A 20,404-nucleotide genomic window follows, 5' to 3' on the forward strand; every position below is an offset into this window, starting at 1 on the left:
CCAGCCGTTCTGCACATTCTCTGAGGATGCGGTTAGCGATGCCGTCTGGACCGGCAGCCCTGCGAGGGTTAACACGCTTAAATGTCTTACTCATGTCGGCCATGGAGAACGAGAGCCCCCAGTCCGTGGGAGCGGGCCGCGTCGGTGGCAATGTGTTACCCTCAAAGCAGGTGAAAGATTTGAGCTTGTCTGGGAACAAGACGGTGTCCACAGCTTGGCTGGTTTTCCCTTTGTCACACACGTCTCGTGTCTGAGCCGTTGAATTGCGACTCCGTTTTGCCTGCATGTTTGCCTTACGGAGGGAATAACTACACGGTTCGTATTCAACCATATATCCAGTCACCTTGCCATGGTTAAATGCGATGGGTCGCGCTTTGTTTTATGTGAATGCTGCCTTCTATCCACAGTTTCTGGTTTGTGTAGGTCTTAGTCTCCGTGGGAACAACAACCCCTATACACTGCCTGATGAACTCCGGCACCGTGTCCGTGCAAGCGCCAATGTTATTCTCAGAGGCTACCCGGGAAACTTATCCCAGTCCGTGTGATCAAAATGATCTTGAAGCATGGATTTCGATTGGTCAGACCAGTGTTGAATAGACCTTAGGCAGAAACTCACAGGAAGTACCCGTGCTATAGGAAGGGAGGAGCAAAATAGAGTCGATCTGATTGGCCAAAGGGCATCTCGAAAAGGTGAGTAGCAGGGATCTAGTGTTTTTCCTCAGCGAGTACTACAGTCAATGTGTTGATAGAACTCCGGTAGCATTTTCCTCAAATCTGGCCTCAGGATGTGGTTTACAGTTTGCATGAAGTCCAGTGTAGTTCCTTGAGAGCCGTCGTGGTATCGGCTTGAGGGATAATATACGCGGCTGTGACTAACTGAAGAAATTCTCTGGGGGAGGTAATACGGTGGGCATTTGATTGTGAGGTATTCTAGGTCAGGTGAACAAAAGGACTTGAGTTTCTGTATGTTACCACAATCACACCATGAGTAGTTAATTATGAATCATAAACACTCGCCTTTCTTCTTCCCAGAGAGTTCTTTATTCTGTCTGCGCGATGAACTGAGAACCCAGCTCGCTGTATGGACAGGGACCGTATATCCGTGAAACAAGAGTATGTTAAAGTCCGATGTCTCTCTGGAAGGAGATCCAGCCCTGACCTCGTCTACTTTATTGTCCAGAGACTGAACATTAGCGAGTAATATACTCGGAAGTCCACTCCGAATCTCTCTTCTCCGCCGGTGGCGACTTGGAACAGCCTCTGGGATATGTTCAATTGCCCTGGGGGGTACGAACAAAGGATCCAATTCAGGAAAGTCGTATTCCTGGTCGTAACGCGGGCGAGTTACCACCGCTCTGATATACGAAAGTTATTTCCGACTGTATGTAATAACACAAAAAAAAAAAACATTCTGGGCTAATGTAAAAAATAACCAAAAAACGAAATACTTCAAAGTTGCTTATGAGCTAGAAGCAGAGCGTCCATGGCTGTCGTCGCCAACTGTGTATGGGGGTTAGGCTAGTGAGTTTACTGTGTTACTCATCTTGTTGGCTGTGGAAAAGTATATGTGGACAGTTATAATAACAGCACGTGGATTTCAAGTTTAGGGAGGCAAATTTTCCCCATTATAATATAGTCGCATTTGCAGACGTATGTAAGAGTGTCAATTTAGACTAATATAAAACAATCTCCGCAATAAAGCCTAACGTTTAAGTTCCTTTCTCAGAACATATGAAAGCTGGTGGTTCCTTTTAACATGAGTCTTCAATATCCCAGGTAAGAAGTTTTAGGTTGTAGTTATAGGAATTGTAGGACTATTTCCTCTCTATACCATTTGTATTTCATATACACCTTTGACTATTGGATGTTCTTATAGGAACTATAGTATGCCAGTGTAACAGTATAGCTTCCGTCCCTCTCCTCGCCCCTACCTGGGCTCGAACCAGGGACTCTGCACACATCGACAACAGCCACCCTCGAAGCATCGTTACCCATCGCTCCACAAAAGCCGCAGCCCTTGCAGAGCAAGGGTAACAACTACTTCAAGGTCTCAGAGCGAGTGACGTCACCGATTGAAACGCTATTAGCGCGCACCCCGCTAACTAGCCAGCCATTTCACATCGGTTACACCAGCCTAATCTCGGAAGTTGATAGGCTTGAAGTCATTAACAGTTCAATGCTTGAAGCACAGTGAAGAGCTGCTGGCAAATGCAGGAAAGTGCTGTTTGAATGAATGCTTACGAGCCTGCTGCTGCCTACCACCGCTCAGACTGCTCTATCAAATCATAGACTTAATTATAATAACACACAGAAATACGAGCCTTAGGTCATTAATATGGTCAAATACGGAAACTATCATTTCAAAAACTAAACGTTTATTCTTTCAGTGAAATATGGAACGTTCGTGTTTTATCTAACGGGTGGTATCCATAAGTCTAAATATTGCTGTTACATTGCACAACCATCAATGTCATAATTATGTACAATTCTGGCAAATTAATTGCCGTCTTTGTTAGGAAGAAATGGTCTTCACACAGTTCGCAACGAGCCAGGCTGCCCAAACTGCTGCATATACCCCGACTCGGCTTGCACAGAACGCAAGAGAAGTGACACAATTTCCCTAGTTAAAATAAATTAATGTTAGCAGGCAATATTAACTAAATATGCAGGTTTAAAAATATATACTTGTGTATGGATTTTAAAGAAGCATTGATGTTCATGGTTATGTACACATTGGTGCAACGACGGTACTTTTTTCACAAATGCGCTTGTTAAATCGTTACCCGTTTGACAAAGTAGGCTGTGATTCAATGAGAAATTAACAGGCAGTGCATCGATTATATGCAACGCAGGACAAGCTAAATAAACTACTAATATCAACCATGTGTAGTTAACTAGTGATTATGTTAAGATTGATCGTTTTTTATAAGATAAGTTTAATGCTAGCTAGCAACTTACCTTGCCTCATTCCTGCACTCGCGTAACAGGTAGTCAGCCTGCCACGCAGTCTCCTCGCGGAGTGCCATAATCAGTGTCCAAAAATGCCAATTGATATGAAAATGTGAAATCGGCCCTAATTAAATCGTCCATTCCGATTTAAAAAAATAAATTAAAAAAATATATATATAAAATTAAAAACAAAACAAATAAAAACATAAAAAAATACAAAAAAATAATATTAAACTATATATAAAAAAACAACAAATAAAATAAAAATAATAAATATCGGTCCACCTCTACTGTAGACTATGCGATTTAAAAACAAAAGCGAATGATCCTCTGTGGCCAAATCATGATTTCTGCTGTAGTGTCCTATTGGGAATTAATGAGTTTCTTTATCCCCTAGCCTTATGGACTCAATGCCTACGTATTCTAACATCTTCAAATTGCTCATCAGAATTGGTTAAAAATGACACCATTGCATCCAAGTTGCATGTTCTGTTAAGATGAATTACCATAACCTAAATGTGATTTCCGGCATTCTGAGCACCGTGGGTGGAAGCCCTAATCAGGTTGCACAACCAATGCATATGGATCCGGAAAATGTCTTAAAATGTCCAGTAAATTTAAAATGTCCAGCTAATTTAAAATGTCCGGAAACCCTGATCTGTTTAATGCATACGGTATCGCTCATGTTGCCGGTATCAGCAGTATTGATGACATTGGTGTCAACACACCCATCCCTACCTGCAAGTTGACCACGGCGCAGGCGGTAAACATGTGGACTCGCAGGTGCAGCTGCTGCCACTCCACACTGGTCTCGCCCACCGTGGACTGGGCCTGCTGACGCTTGCCATCCAGTGGCTGAAACTGTTTGGACTTCATGTTCAGACCCACGGTGGACTCAGTGAAGATGGTGGTCACCTATAGATAGAGGGAAGAGCAGAGTAATAACATTCATGGGTTTGTCATAGTTCTATAAAATGGAGTTTAGCCTCTATTAACCTTCATAGGGTCTATAGTCCTAGTCCATTTTGAATGCTGGGGTTTAGGGAAATGGAACTGACCAAGTCTGATAGAGAATGGACAGACTGAGGCAAATAAAATGAATCTCCTTACAAAACAATCATTCAAGAACCAAAATAGATGGGAAAATGAAATGTTATTTTTTACAACATGAATGTAATGTCTAGAGTCCAACTTCGATGCTACATTTAATCTGTATTGAGAATGTGGCCAGTGAATCAATAGACTTCGTGCATTCGGAAAGTATTTAAACCCCTTCCCTTTTTCCACTTACATTACAGCCTTATTCTAAAATGGATTAAATTATTTTCCCTCAATCTACACACAATACCCCATAATGACAAAGCGAAAACAGGTTTATTTATTTGTGTGTGCAAATGTATTAAAAATAAAACAAAATACCTTTACATAAGTATTCAGACCATTTTCTATAAGACTCCAAATTGAGCTCAGGTGCATCCTGTTTCCATCAATCATCCTTGAGATGTTTCTACAACTTGGTGTCCACCTGTGGTAAATTCAATTGATTGGCCATGATTTGGAAAGGCACACACCTGTCTATATAAGGTCCCACAGTTTACAGTGCATCTCAGAGTAAAAACCAAGCCATGCGGTCGAAGGAATTGTCCGTAGAGCTCCGAGACAGGATTGTGTCAAGGCACAGATCTGGGGAAGGGTAGCAAAAAATGTCTGCAGCATTGAAGGTCCCCAAGAACACATGCCTCCATTCTTAAATGGAAGAAGTTAGGAACCACCAAGACTTCCAAAAGCGGGCCGCCCCATCAAACTGAGCAATCAGGGGAGAAGGGCCTTGGTCAGGGAGGTGACCAAGAACCCCATAGTCAATGACAGAGCGCCTCTGGATGGAGAACCTTCCAGAAGGAAAACCATCTCTGCAGCACTCCACCAATCAGGCCTTTATGGTAGAGTGGCCAGACGTAAGTCCCTCCTCAGTAAAAGGCACATGACAGCCGGCTTGAAGTTTGCCAAAAGGCAAGGACTCTCAGACCATGAGAATAAAGATTCTCTGGTCTGATGAAACCAAGATTGAACTCTTTGGCATGAATGCCAAGCGTCACATCTTGAGGAAACCTGGCACCATCCCTACAGTGAATCATGGTGGCGGCAGAATCATGCTGTGGGAATGATTTTTCAGCAGCAGGGACTGGGAGACTAGTCAGGGTCGAGGCAAAGCTACAGAGAGATCCTTGATGAAAACCTGCTCCAGAGCACTCAGGGACCTCAGACTGGGGCGAAGGTTCACCTTCCAACAGGACAACGTCCCTAAGCACTAGAGATGACCAGCGGGAGAAGTATACAATCGCTGCTGGGTGCTTTGAGCGAACGGTGAGTTCTCGTCATTGAGGATTTCAAAGTGTTGGAAAATGACATGGTGTTGGTTTCCTCTCCTTTGATCTTCAATGTGGATAACGCTCCCACTGATCTGCAACTTGAGCTTACCGATCTTCAGTCTGACTCCGTGATTGGAGAACTATTCAAAACAATGTCACTGACGAGGTTCTATGCATCTCAATGAGCAAAACGTTCCAAAGATTAGGAGTCATGCTCAGAAGATGTTTGTACTGTTTGGGTCAACCTATGTATACGGACATACATTTTCAGTGAGGAAATGAGTCAAGGCACAGATCATCTACTGACTCACCTCTCAGCAATCCTGCGCATCGTGACAGAAACTATAACCGACTTCACTGTCTAGTCAATGCCCATCAGACTTCACTCCGCACACTGATTGAGTAGTATAAATGTAATGTTGAGCTCTCGTGTTTTTGTGCATACCCGTTAACAAGAGTTCTGTCCGAGGTGCTGAATGCAGTGTACTTTTCCCTCCGTGTAGTTCATTGCATTTTTAATAATGAAAATACCGACCAAAAGGAGAACATGGATGTGGTTTATTTGTGCATGTTAAAAGAGAAAAATAAGTAGCATATCTGGATGTGATTTACAGTAGAGATCGGTCATACACATGTATAATCCTGTAATATTACTCTGGCCCATGATGGCAAAAAATATATACTAATGTGGCCCTCCACAGAAAATAATTGCCCAGGCCTACATATTGGCAAACATTTCTAAAGCACTGTTTTTGCTTTGTCATTATGGGTAGTGTAGATTGATGAGGGAAATATATTATTTAACATACATTACAGCCTTATTCTAAAATGTAACAAATGTGCAAAGAGTGAAAGGGGTCAATACATTCCGACTGCACTGTAACCAATGTGGTAGAAACATGGGGGTACGCTTCAATTATTTATATAAATATATAAATAAATATACTGCTCAAAAAAAATAAAGGGAACACTTAAACAACACATCCTAGATCTGAATGAAATAAATAATCTTATTAAATACTTTTTTCCTTTACATGTGCTGACAACAAAATCACACAAAAATAATCAATGGAAATCCAATTTTTCAACCCATGGAGGTCTGGATTTAGAGTCACACTCAAAATTAAAGTGGAAAACCACACTACAGGCTGATCCAACTTTGATGTAATGTCCTTAAAACAAGTCAAAATGAGGCTCAGTAGTGTTGTGGCCTCCACGTGCCTGTATGACCTCCCTACAACGCCTGGGCATGCTCCTGATGAGGTGGCGGATGGTCTCCTGAGGGATCTCCTCCCAGACCTGGACTAAAGCATCCGCCAACTCCTGGACAGTCTGTGGTGCAACATGGCGTTGGTGGATGGAGCGAGACATGATGTCCCAGATGTGCTCAATTGGATTCAGGTCTGGGGAACGGGCGGGCCAGTCCATAGCATCAATGCCTTCCTCTTGCAGGAACTGCTGACACACTCCAGCCACATGAGGTCTAGCATTGTCTTGCATTAGGAGGAACGCAGGGCCAACCGCACCAGCATATGGTCTCACAAGGGGTCTGAGGATCTCATCTCGGTACCTAATGGCAGTCAGGCTACCTCTGGCGAGCACATGGAGGGCTGTGCGGCCCCCCAAAGAAATGCCACCCCACATCATGACTGACCCACCGCCAAACCGGTCATGCTGGAGGATGTTGCAGGCAGCAGAACGTTCTCCACGGCGTCTCCAGACTGTCACGTGCTCAGTGTGAACCTGCTTTCATCTGTGAAGAGCACAGGGCGCCAGTGGCGAATTTGCCAATCTTGGTGTTCTCGGGCAAATGCCAAACGTCCTGCACGGTGTTGGGCTGTAAGCACAACCCCCACCTGTGGACGTCGGGCCCTCATACCTCCCTCATGGAGTCTGTTTCTGACCGTTTGAGCAGACACATGCACATTTGTGGCCTGCTGGAGGTCATTTTGCAGGGCTCTGGCAGTGCTCCTCCTTGCACAAAGGCGGAGGTAGCGGTCCTGCTGCTGGGTTGTTGCCCTCCTACGGCCTCCTCCACGTCTCCTGATGTACTGGCCTGTCTCCTGGTAGCGCCTCCATGCTCTGGACACTACGCTGATAGACACAGCAAACCTTCTTGCCACAGCTCGCATTGATGTGCCATCCTGGATGAGCTGCACTACCTGAGCCACTTGTGTGGGTTGTAGACTCCGTCTCATGCTATCACTAGAGTGAAAGCGCCGCCAGCATTCAAAAGTGACCAAAACGTCAGCCAGGAAGCATAAGAACGGAGAAGTGGTCTGTGGTCTCCACCTGCAGAACCACTCCTTTATTGGGGGTGTCTTGCTAATTGCCTATAATTTCCACCTGTTGTCTATTCCATTTGCACAACAGCATGTGAAATTTATTGTCAATCAGTGTTGCTTCCTAAGTGGACAGTTTGATTTCACAGAAGTGTGATTGACTTGGAGTTACATTGTGTTGTTTAAGTGTTCCCTTTATTTTTTTGAGCAATAAATAAATAAATATATATATATATATAATAAAAAAAAAACATTTTTAAGTAACTCGCCAGATCAATTGTCAGTCTGTACAGTAGGGGGCAGTTCGTTCACATGGTGTGTTACGAAAGCCACTGTTCGGAGCGTCAGCCACGCCCCACAACCAGCATTGTAGGCTGCAGCAAGCTAGGCTGCAAGGCTACGCCCACACCGGAGGCCACTCAGCCTTGTTAGGCTGCAACGCACCTGGGAAATTTAAGGTGCTGCTTTAGTTCAGCACGGGAGAGCTCCTAGCTGGACGCCGGAGGCTGATCTCTACAGATATTTGTTTGAAGCCCTGGACATTGTGTTCGCCACAGGAAGTAGTGACCGGACTACAAGTGAAGCTGTAAGCAGACCAACTAGTTCTCATTAAAAAGTTAATTGTAACTAAAGGTTATTGGACTTGTCATTGTTGCCATCCTACCAGCCACGCCTAGCGAATCGTTACAACATGTAGAATCGGTTTGTACTTGGATTGCAAATTACGCCAGACACTCGACAATCCTACTGGTCTGTCCATACCTTTAGTATTAGCAGCAACCTTCTCCTAGGCTGTTTGTTTTTGCTCCCAACCAGTTGAACAAGAACGGTGTTAGTGAGAAAGGACCAGACAGAGTCAATATTATCACACTGCCATCTGTCTCTCCAACATGGTGTCATCACACCCTTATGACTGCGTGGCAGACAGGCACAGGACCATGGCCTTCTACCCAGACAAGCAAACACGCCCCACAAAGCAACCTAATACAGAGTGCTCCTCTCAATCTATAGTGTCATGGTTAACTTTGCTAAAAGAGAGCACAAGGTGCCACAGTTCTGTCCAATATAATAAGTTATCATCCCCACTGAGCTTAAAACTCAACTGTAGAGTCTTGCATTGGATCAGATACCCACGGTTCCCTGCCGTTGACATGCACAAAAACCAGCTGGCGGATGATATGAAAACATTTCTACCCGCGGGTCGTCCCGCAGTTCAGAACTATACTGCAGGTCGGAAAACAGTTAAAAAAAAAAATCAAGATAACATTTTTACAAACCCAGGAGCTTGTGTTGAGAATTCAATTATGCGAGCGCTGAGGAAGACATGGCCTAGGGTACCAGCCACGTATGCAGGGAACGGTCTTGTGTGGTGTTGAGACATTCCTAATTTGTCCATGTGCAGAGCTTATGTTTCCCCCGCCACGCGATACATTGAGTGTACAAAACACTAGGAACACCTGCTCTTTCCATGAGACTGACCAGATGAATGCCATGATCCCTTATTGATGTCACATGTTAAATCCACTTCAGTCAGCGTAGATGAAGGGGAGACCAGTTAAAGGATTTTTAAGCATCGAGACATGGATTGTGTATGTGTGTGCCATTCAGAGGGTGAATGGGCAAGAATTATTTGTTTAAATAGCTTTTTAACAGGGTATGATAATAAGTGCCAGGCGCGTCAAGAACTGCAACGCTGCTGCTAGGTCCCCCCCCCCCCCACACACACACATTTCCCATGTGTATCAAGAATAGTCCACCACCCAAAGGACATGCATACCTTTAATTTCAGTGATTAGCGAGCTGTACAGTCAAGAAACTGTATGAATGTAGACAAAGTGTAAAGTACTTAAGTAAAGACACTTGATCTGTACATTCCTATTTATATTGTTTAAATGTAAGTTCTCATCTACTAGATTCCTAAAGAAAATCTTACCCCATACATTTTGAATGCTTAGCAGCTTTGATATGTGCTGAGAGAAGGACAGTGTACCGTCTAGCCATACTCCCAAGTACTTGTGTGAGCTGACTACTTCAAGCTCTAAACCCTCAAAGGTAGTAGCCACACCTGTGGTAGCCAGGCAAGTTATTTGACGGGTCACAAATCAGCTTTCGGAACAATTCTATACAGGTGGGTTGCAGAGAAAAATCTGTCCTTGTCTGAAATCGAAATATATACTTAGCAAAAATATATAAAAATGCAACAATGATTTTACTGACTTACAGTTCAAAAGGAAATCAGTCAATTGAAATACATTTCACATGACTGGGCTGGGGGTGCAGCCAGGCCCAGCCACTCCGAATGAGTTTTTCCCCAAACAAAAAAGGCTTCATTACAGACAAACACACTACACACACCCCCTCCCCCCAGACGATCCCACAGGTGAAGAAGCCAGATGTGGAGGTCTTGGGCTGGCGTGGATACATGTTGTCTGCGGTTGGACGTACTCGCAAATTCTTTAAAACATTTGAGGCAGCTTATGGTAGAGAAATAAACAGTCTCTGGTGGACATTCCTGAAGTCAGCATGCCAATTGCACACTCCTTCAACTTGAAACATCTGGCATCGTGCTGTGTGACAAAACTGCACATTTTAGAGTGGCTTTTTATTGTCCCCAGCACAAGGTGCACCTGTGTAATGATCACGCTGTTTAATCAGATTCTTGATATTCTACACCTGTCAGTTGGATGTATCATCTTGGAAAAGTAGAAACGCTCACTAACAGAAACAAATGTGCCCAGAGTTTGAGAGAAATAAGCTTTTTGTGCATACGGAACATTTCTGGGGTCTTTAATTTCAGATCATGAAACCAACACTTTACATTTTGTTTCATATTTTTGTTCAGTATATCATGTGGCAGCCAAATCCAGTGTTTGACTGACATTGTTGATTCAGTTGTTTATTGATTCAGAACAGAAATAGTTCTGCTCCTGCCAGCTCAGACCTCTAGTGCCCGTTGAGGGATTCTAACCACCGACCCTCCGGCTACAGGTCTGCCTCTAACCTCTGGGCCATCCACTGGCCACTTTCAAACTCCACGGGGTCAGTTTTTTTTAGCCACACACACAGAACAAAAATATGAATGCAACATGTAAAAAGTGTTGGTTAGGGCTGTTGCGGTGACCGTATTACTGCCACACGGGCAGTCAAATCCCAGCCTTTCTACTTTTCCAAGATAATACATCCAAATGACAGGTGTGGCATATCAAGACGCTGATTAAACAGCATCATCACACAGGTGCACCTTGCGCTGGAGACAATAAAAGGCCACTAAAGCGTGCAGTTGTGTCACAATGCCACTGATGTCTCAAGCTGAGGGAGCGTGCAATTGGCATGCTGAATGCAGGAACGTCCACCAGAGCGGTTGTCAGAGAATTTAAATGTTTTTCTCTACCATAACCTGCCTCAAATGTTGTTTTAGAGTGTGGCAGTACGTCCAACCAGCCTCACAACCGCACCATGCTCTACCAACTGAGAGACCACTTTAGAGGATCACCATTTTATACAGTGTTCTCACCAGTTCGCTGGCCTGGTCGATGGTGAAAACACTGCAGTTGAGGCGGTCGCGCACGTCGATCTGAGCGTCGGCCAGCAAGGAGATGAGCTGCTTACACTCGTTCTGCATGCGTGTGAAGGGAATGGCGATCTCATCGTAGTACAGCTGCTCTGACAGGATGGCTAAGAGGCGAGGCTGGACCAAGGCTGACACCACCTGACACTCCTGAGGCGAGAAGTGTGTGGGGGGGAGAGACAAGGTTTAATTTCACATCGGCCAGGATTCAATGAAACAGTTCTGCGGATATACGGCTGGATATATACAGTTGAGGTCGGAAGTTAACATACACCTTAGCCAAAAACATTACAACTCAGTTTCACAATTCCTGACATTTAATCCTAGTAAAAATACCCTGTCCTAGGTCAGTTAGGATCATCACTTTAAGAACGTGAAGTGTCAGAAGTTTCTTTCATCACAATCCCAGTGGATCAGACTTTTACACACACTCAATTAGTATTTGGTAGCATTGACTTTAAATTGTTTAACTTGGGTCAAACGTGTCAGGTAGCCTTCCACAAGCTCCCCACAATAAATTGGGTGAATTTTGGCCCATTCCTCCTGACAGAGCTGTTGTAACTGAGTCAGGTTTGTAGGCATCCTTGCTCACACACACTTTTTCAGTTCTGCCCACAAATTTTCTATAGGATTGAGGTCAGGGCTTTGTGATGGCCACTCCAATACCTTGACTTTGTTGTCCTTTAGCCATTTTGCCACAACTTTGGAAGTATGCTTGGGGTCATTGTCCATTTGGAAGACCCAAGCTTTAACTTCCTGACTGATGTCTTGAGATGTTGCTTCAATATGTATATATATCCACATTTTCCTACCTCATGATGCCATCTATTTTGTGAAGTGCACCAGTCCCTCCTGCAGCAAAGCACCCCCACAACATGATGCTGCCGCCACCGTGCTTCACGGTCGGGATGGTGTTCTTCAGCTTGCAAGCCTCCCCCTTTTTCCTCCAAACATAACGATGGTCATTATGGCCAAACAGTTCCATTTTTGTTTCATCAGACCTGAGGACATTTCTCCAAAAGACAATCTTTGTCCCCATGTGCAGTTGCAAACCGTAGTCTGGCTTTTTTATGGCGGTTTTGGAGCAGTGGCTTCTTTCTTGCTGAGCGGCCTTTCAGGTTATGTCGATATAGGACTCGTTTTACTGTGGATGTAGATACTTCTGTACCGTTTCCTCCAGCATCTTCACAAGGTCCTTTGCTGTTGTTCTGGGATTGATTTGCACTTTTCGCACCAAAGTACATTAATCTCGAGGAGACAGAAAGCATCTCCTTGCTGAGCGGTATGATGGCTGCGTGGTCCCATGGTGTTCATACTTCCGTACTATTTTTTGTACAGATGAACGTGGTACCTTCAGGCATTTGGAAATTGCTCCCAAGGATGAACCAGACTTGTGGTGGTCCACAATTTTTTTCTGAGGTCTTGGCTGATTTATTTTGATTTCCCCATGATGTCAAGCAAAGAGGCACAGAGTTTGAAGGTAGGCCTTGAAATGCATCCACAGGTACACCTACAATTGACTCAAATCACATCAATTAGCCTATCAGAAGCTTCTAAAGCCATGACATCATTTTCTGGAATTTTCCAAGCTGTTTAAAGGCACAGTCAACTTAGTGTATGTAAACTTCTGACCCACTGGAATTGTGACAGTGAATAAGTAAAATAATCTGTCTGTAAACAATTGTAGGTGTCCTAAACGACTTGCCAAAACTATAGTTCGTTAACAAGAAATTTGTGGAGTGGTTGAAAAACGAGTTTTAATGACTCCAACCTAGGCGTATGTAAACTTCCGACTTCAACTTCACACACACACGAGATATCAGCTCAAGCAGAAATTACTAAATCACCCTACACGGGAAGTTTATACGAGTTTGTTTGAATCCCGGCCATAAAAGCCTTTCTGAAATAAATCCCAACAGCATTATGGTGAACAACTCCTATCCAAACAGAACAATAACAAAAACAGACTCCGGTTCTACCTTCTGCACAGCAGCCCACTCACAAAGGACCAGGGCCACAGCGATACGCTGCAGGGCAGACTTGGAGTTGAGGTGGAAGAGGAGCAGCTGGCCCAGCGACTCAGCCGGTCGGATGTCCTGTGAGGATGAGTTGACTTGCGGGTCGCACATACACCGACACAAGGCCCCCAACAGCCTGAACAGAAAAATGTATTGTTAGGCATTCATAGTAACTTAGTGCAAATGTTGTAACTGGATTTGTCGCAAGTCCACCATCGTGTTTCTTTTTCTCTTGTCTTTTGTCAAGAGAATACAAGTTTCAGTTTGCATACTGGTTTGTTAAATGAGAAAACTATTTCACACATTCCAGCATTTATCACCATACCAGGACTCCAGGCACTAAAGCCTTGTTCACATTGGCAGTAAGTGAAATCTTATTTTTTTGCATATCCGATTCAAATATTTAATTAAAAAAAAGAAAAAAGATGAGCATTAAGGCCTGCAGTGTGAACAAGGCTTAAGAAGCCTGGAGACCAACGATGCCAGATGCAGAGTTGCTCTTGCCTTGACTAAGGAGCAGTCCAACCAGAGTAGCAGCAGGCTGCAGAAACCATACAGTGCTGCGTTGGGTTTTTAAATCCTACTCTCAGGATCCAACAATAGTTTGTCTTCAATATCGCAAGGGATCAAAATTAGATGCAGAATAATAGAAAGAGAGGGACTAACTTTGCGGCCATGAGGCGAGCCCGTGTCACCACATAGTCCCGCGTAATTGGGTCCTCGGTCACAGTTTCCGCCCCACCGATATACTCCTGAACAGTCTCCTTCACCTGAACCAAGGCTCCCTGGCGAGGCTTACCTCCAGCCTTCTCCTGTCAAATCACAGAGAACACATGCGTCAAAGCCTGGAAAGTGTTCAGTAGGCACGAAACGGAAAATAACTGTCCGGAAGAGATTAGTACCATCTGAGGTTGTCCAATAAGAAACACATTTGTTTTCCGTTGCAAAACATTTAGCAAAAATGTTAATGTGGCCTAATGAGCCTGACCTTAGACAACTGGATCACTGCATAATACCAGAGGAAAATACATAAACCTATCCCATAAAGAAGCCCTGTGTAACATTAGTACAAGGACACTTGAGAATACAACAACCTGTAACTGATGTAACGGTCAGTCCTAACTGAGTAACCACCCTCTCACCTTGCAGCGAGCCTTGACTTCCAGCAGCATGTTGATGTCTATCGGGATGTGAGAGGCTTGCATCATCAGGCAGAGCCAGGCGCCCATCCAGGGACAGCTGGCTGCCACCACGTACTGCTGAGGGGCCTGGCGCAGCAGCTCTGTCCACACCTACAAGACATGCGCTTATTAAAAACATCAGCCAGGATATACGACCTCCTGGATAAAGTGTGTGTGACAAACCTTTTGGATGAGGTCCAGGATCTCCTGATTGCTCTCCAGGATGCAAGACTGGAAGATGTGTCGGAGCATGTCTTGCAGGACCTGGTTGAGCCATAGCGTGCAGCTCTGCAACGCCACAAAACAGACTTCAGTGATGAAATCAGCCAAATTGTATAAACAGTTGTAGTCATAGTTTAGCATTTCAAATCACTGGCCCAATCTCAAATGGACTCCTACTTGTTGAAATCTGAGAGGATTTGATTGGTATAAGCAATATGGTGAAACTTTCACCTAGCCTATGGGGGGGGGGGGGCAAGGCGGCGCTATTACCTTATTGCTTACACCTATCCAATCCTCTCAGATCTAGACTAGTGCATACAGCTCTATTGGCATCTTTCCCTTACAAACCCACCTGGTCAGCTTTGGACAGTAAGGTAAAGAGGGTCTCTAACGCGGCCCGTCTGACTGATGATATGGTGTGTCTAAGGAATGGCCAGACCCGAGGGACAAGGACCGTTAGGGACTGCTGCATGCTGGAGGGACAAAATATAAAATTGTTGGCCCTGTTAACCCTTGCACAAGTTGTCCTCTGAAACATCTAGTGTGATTTGCATGTACTATGACCCCCAAAAACGTAAAACTTTCTACACTGTCATGTTCTTAAACAAAAGAACCCAGAAATATAAAATAAAAATCACTGGTGAGAACATTGCACAGCCATAAACGCCATAGACTTTCCAAGACAATTGTTCTTTAAAACAACTACTGTTAGAGTAACATTATGAACTGTAGATCTTCATTGGAATTCCCCTTCGAAATGTTTGTGATCAAGTGGGAGAAGAGGTTATATCCGTACAGAAAGGAGAGACACTCACCTGCACTGTCGGACCTGGGGGTAGGTGAGCAGCGAGGACAATAGGGTCATGATGCTGTTGGTGGAGGCCGTCAGGTCATCCAGCTCCAGGAGAGCATCCCACAGGGTGTTCACTATGAACGGGACCTGAGCAACAAAGACGACATGGCGGTCAGGAGTTACACAACGGAGAAAAATGCTACAGTTAGCGCAGTACTGAAAAAATAATTTTAAATTCAGCAAATGAACTGCCTGGGTTGTGTTCATGTTTTCCTTTGCATTCTCTAATCAGCATTTACTGGACAAGCCCAGGTAGCCATACGGTGCTTACTGAACACAACCCTACTATGAAGTAGTATATGTAACAATATTTTAAAAGATAAATACACAACGCAGAGGACGAAAAGTCAAGAGTAATAACGATCAATGGAAATTGTGTTCTTTCTGTCATAGGGAATTAATGAGCAATGGGAGGAATGTCTTCTGAAGGACAGGATACTTGCCATTTGGCCATTGGCCTAGTTTTATTGCAAGGACTTCTAATTGGCCAACCACAGGCTAGGGGTAGGTTATAAAACTACATCATGTCCCTTTGTTCTGTGGAGAGAATCACTGAGGACAGGGGGAGCATGAACATCTACCTCCCTGCATTATTTGTTCTCTTCGAATAAACCCCATTTTCCTCCCCCTGATTTGCTGTGAGGTCTGTGTTATTGAAGAATAACATCAACTGCTAACATACACAACACCAAGAAGGCAAGCCATGAGATGGCTAGGACTAGGTGAGGGGTGAGGTTGGAGAAAGGCTAAAGGGAAGGTAAGGTGACCAGACTTGGAGAGGGACCGTGGTGAGATGCTCCCGTCTGACCTTGTTGGGGAGTAGCTGTACAAAGCCGTCCACCACAGGGATGAGGGCCGCGGCTGCCACCGCTCTGACATCATCATCCAGGTCCTGCAGCCCCTCTGTGATGGCAGGGAGCACCCGCGGAAGCATAGCGGAGATCAGGTCCTGAGTGGGAGAAAGAGGGGGCAAAAGAAAAGAGCGAGAGAAAAAGTTACAGGAAGACATTGAGTCCTGTCTATACATGTAGAAAACACTTGTTTTACTGATTTAAAGTGGATCACACACACACATCATGCATCATGGGCATCAGATGCAGACAGGACAGGAGCAGGTGGTTATTGGTACCTTTCGGACAGCCAGGGCATACTTGATGCCCAGAAGACCTCCGTGCCGGACCTCCCACTGGTCCTCCGTCAGCAGCTTCAGCAAGATGTCTACAGTCATGGCAACGCCGCTCTCATTCATGTGGCGCAAGGCCACGCCCAGTGTCTGGGCACAAGTCTCTCTGACCGGAGCCACCACCTGACCAGAAAGGAGAGAGACACGGCATGTTAGACATACAGCAACGCCTGACTCATAAGCGCCCGTAAGTAGGGTAGCAAAATTCTGTAAACTGGCATTTTAGGATTTTTCCAACATTACCCCAGAGGGAGTAAATAACATTAAATGTAATTCAGCCATCCCACTCAATAGCATTGTATGCTACAAGACACACCTCATCAGAGACAAAGTCTCCAAAACGGTCCAGAGCAAAGACACAGAGCAGCCTGATAACCACGTCCTCCAGCCACTCCTGGTGCTGCCGCGCCATCTGGGAAAGGTCAAAGGTCAGCCATCTATTGTGGTCATATCTATTAGAGGTAAACTGAACTATTCATGTTTGGAGGTTGCATAGAGCAGGGTTTCCCCAAACTCGGTCCCGCCCCCGCACACAGCCGATTCAAATAACCAACTTATTATCAAGCTTTGATTATTTCAATCCACTGTGTAGTGTTAGGGTAAAACTCGAAACATTGTACCCAGGGGGGGCCCTAGCACAGAGGAGTCAGATACAGTACCTGTTCTGCAGTGCATTCCACCAGCTTCCCTCCTCCAGCACCTTGAGACTTGAGGATCTCCCTGAGGCCTGTGCCTGCACCATGACGAATCTGGACACACAATCAGAGCACCGGCGGTTTCACAGATCAGTGTATATGCTGCCTGTTGTGTGTTATACAATGGATCCTTATAGGACAACTACATAAGGAGCTGCAAGATTACAGGTGACGTGAACAGATCTGCTAGGACTCGGAAAGTCATTACCTCCCATGAGGGGTTGAAGAGGTCGTTACAGAGCTCATCACAGAAGCTCTCCAGGGGCCACTCCTGGGTCTGGAAATAAAGCACAAGATGAATCGGAACTGTTCAACGTTTGGACAAAGACGCTGTTTTTTTTTTTTTTTAAGAGTTCAACTATATACACCGTCTGTTTCTCCAGACGCCTAGTCAATGGATTTTCAAGTTCTGTGTAAAATGGTTTCCTTTGATTGTATTCTTTATAAGAGCTTTATCGTTGGTGACCCATTTCTTACCTCTTCTAAGAGGCTGGAGTTGTCAGGAACATTATCGATTAAGACTTTATGCTCCATCGCCGGTTGATCGATGACTACGTTGGTAGTTTTCCTGCGCTTCTCCTCGGGCTCCCCATCAAAACTGTCATTACTACAGAAATAAGAATGGAAATCAAATCACAGATCAATAACCTCAGGTCAACCAATTCAGAAAGACCCATCTCCTACATTATACAATGCCGATGGAAACCAAAGACAGAAAGACCTGGGTTATGTTCATTAGAGCAAACATAGCCATCTGTACTTGTCCAATAATAAATGCTCATTTACACCTTCCACTCAGTTACAAAAATATTTGTTCAGTTTGGTGCCTAATGAACAACCCTGTCTAAAAAGCTTTGGCAGAAATAGGACATACCTTCTCTCGTTGGGATCCATGTCTTTGGATCGCTGCTTGGCCACTAGCTTGGCCATCCTCTTAGCCTTGTTCTTCTGTCGGTTGCTCATGCCTGGTCGAAACTCCGAGTCTATTATCTCTGCCGCCTGCATGGGCTGAGTATGGAACAATAACCATTGAACATTAGTCTCTAGTGATTGAACAAAACAATTGCCAACTTATTTTTCAGACAAAGTATTAAGCTACAGACATCTTAAGATGGAGTCATTCATTTCTGACCACAGAGACTGTTCCTCAGACAGGGAGCATGATGATTTTTTCTTCACATCCTAAAGTGAAGACGGCACATGCACCCTGAAAGGGGCAGGTCAGATAAGTGGGGTTGACCAGGAACTCCGCCATCTTGGCTTTGCATCTGGTCTAGTTGATCATTAGGATAGAGCCAGAAATAGTTATGGACACAGCAAACGGGGGGGGGGGGGGGGGGTTCCTGCACGCCAACTGAGATGGAACGCTTGCTTTCTGCAATTTATCTGATGTTTTTCCCCAGACTATAGCCGCGTCTGAAAACGTTACTAGCTGTCAAGTCCTTGCTTCCTCCGTCCTCATTTCCGCAATGCCTTCCTCAATTTTCTGAGGGACCTTTAGCCTCTCCTCCAATGAGCTTTGAGAGGCATTGAGGAAACAAGGACGGCAGAAGCAAGGATTTGACAGCTAGTAACATTTTCAAACAGTCTGAGCCAAAGCATGTCACGCCAGGACCTACTCCAAGGTCTTCTTAACAGACTTCCCATTCATGGTTGGACAAGTTACAGCATGCCTCCTCAGTCCAAGTCTGGGTACGCATAGCCAGGTTGACTGAAGGGCCCAAAATATACCTGGCAAAGTTGAGGTGCTGAAAGAAGCGCCAAGCTTCTAAGCCCAGCCTCACACCCTGTCTGCCACTGTTGTGACCAGATGAACCCAGACTTAGAAAGGATAGTAGCCTGCACTTGATGCGACCTGGGTGGAATTCAGTAGGCTTTGAAATGGAGGGATTACCTGGACTTATCCAATAAGAAATACACATTTTGTTTTTCGTTGTAAAATGTTCTAGAAGATTTTTTGTAGCATGACCTAATGAACACAACCCTCAGCGTTAAGCTTCGTAGGATGCTGTTCAAAATTGAATGGAATTACCGACTCAATAACATCCTAAAGGAGAGTTGGAAATGGAGGTAGTGTGGCTGACTCACCACGTGATTGTGGGAGCTGGAGCAGGGTCCAGAGCCCTTCCCTGCCTGTCCCTTAGGGCCACTGGGCGTGGAGATGTACTGGGTGTCCAGGTCCTCATCATTGAACAGCTCCATCGTGTCCATGCCGATTGCAGCACCTATGTCCAGTCCCAGCTTCCTCTGCAGCAGCTTCCTCTGGCGGGTAAGACGCTCCTTAGGGTCCACTTCACCTGGCATGAGAGAGCAAAGAGATGGGGTATGAAGCTTGTAGAAAACACCAACTATGAAAAAACTAAATGTATGTAGAGAATACATAGATGGAAAAATCTACCAGCCACTTAGATTTAGTAAGAAGTAATGTTATATATTATTGGTGAATTTCATTTCATTTTTGTGACCAGAGTCTTCCCCCCCCCCAAAAAAAAAAAAATCAGATGAGCCAAACATGTTCAGCTGCCACTTTAAGGGCGGGAGGTTAATGGTAACGGGGCCATTCAAGTCATGTTAAGTGTGGAGTCTTGAGATTTTAGATCTAACTAGTAGTAGACAATATTTATTCAGTATCAGTTGAAGCAGACTCAAACTAACATTAAAAAACAAGACGTTCAACAAAATATAACTAGCCAAGAAACACAAGGACAAAGTCTCACTTTGTAGACTTGAGTAAATTAGACAAACATCTATGCCGGTGCACAGCACCTTGAAAAATGAAAAAGCACAGTGCACAAAACGCCCCAGGCCAGGCAGTGTTGCTGCCCGAGATGGGATATAGATGTATTTCTTTGTGCGATTAGCAGCTATGAAACAAATGGCAAAAATAGTTTGAACAACTAATGCAGCATTTCTGCTATAAATCACAACTCCTACATGTGCGCATACTTAACTTGATTTGATTTTTATTTGCAAATGCAAAGCTTGCACTGCAGAACCCTAAAAATTGGCCACCGCCTACATGGCTGGTGAAAGACATTAAGGTGTCAGCATGCTTAAGTTCGGCTAGCCGAACGAGTGTCCTCG

The 20,404-nt window shown here is 44.7% G+C and overlaps 1 protein-coding gene across 2 annotated transcripts in view; it reads right to left on the reverse strand.

Moving 5' to 3' along the window:
* btaf1 (B-TFIID TATA-box binding protein associated factor 1) overlaps positions 1-20,404 on the reverse strand; it is a 67,207-nt gene that overhangs the window by 38,676 nt on the left and 8,127 nt on the right. For both annotated transcript variants that reach the window (XM_082975186.1, XM_082975187.1), the window contains 16 exons: positions 19,409-19,617; positions 18,195-18,328; positions 17,798-17,927; positions 17,529-17,597; positions 17,285-17,374; positions 16,942-17,037; positions 16,572-16,748; positions 16,251-16,391; positions 15,405-15,529; positions 14,942-15,062; positions 14,551-14,655; positions 14,329-14,478; positions 13,853-13,998; positions 13,148-13,322; positions 11,115-11,318; positions 3,688-3,864 (listed from right to left, as the gene is read on the reverse strand). In XM_082975186.1, the coding sequence (XP_082831312.1) occupies positions 3,688-3,864; positions 11,115-11,318; positions 13,148-13,322; positions 13,853-13,998; positions 14,329-14,478; positions 14,551-14,655; positions 14,942-15,062; positions 15,405-15,529; positions 16,251-16,391; positions 16,572-16,748; positions 16,942-17,037; positions 17,285-17,374; positions 17,529-17,597; positions 17,798-17,927; positions 18,195-18,328; positions 19,409-19,617 (2,249 nt within the window). The remainder of the gene's footprint in view (positions 1-3,687; positions 3,865-11,114; positions 11,319-13,147; positions 13,323-13,852; positions 13,999-14,328; positions 14,479-14,550; positions 14,656-14,941; positions 15,063-15,404; positions 15,530-16,250; positions 16,392-16,571; positions 16,749-16,941; positions 17,038-17,284; positions 17,375-17,528; positions 17,598-17,797; positions 17,928-18,194; positions 18,329-19,408; positions 19,618-20,404) is intronic.

Source organism: Salmo salar, chromosome 01 (assembly GCF_965601325.2).
Source record: "Salmo salar chromosome 01, fSalSal1, whole genome shotgun sequence".
Classification (NCBI taxonomy): Eukaryota; Metazoa; Chordata; class Actinopteri; order Salmoniformes; family Salmonidae; genus Salmo; species Salmo salar.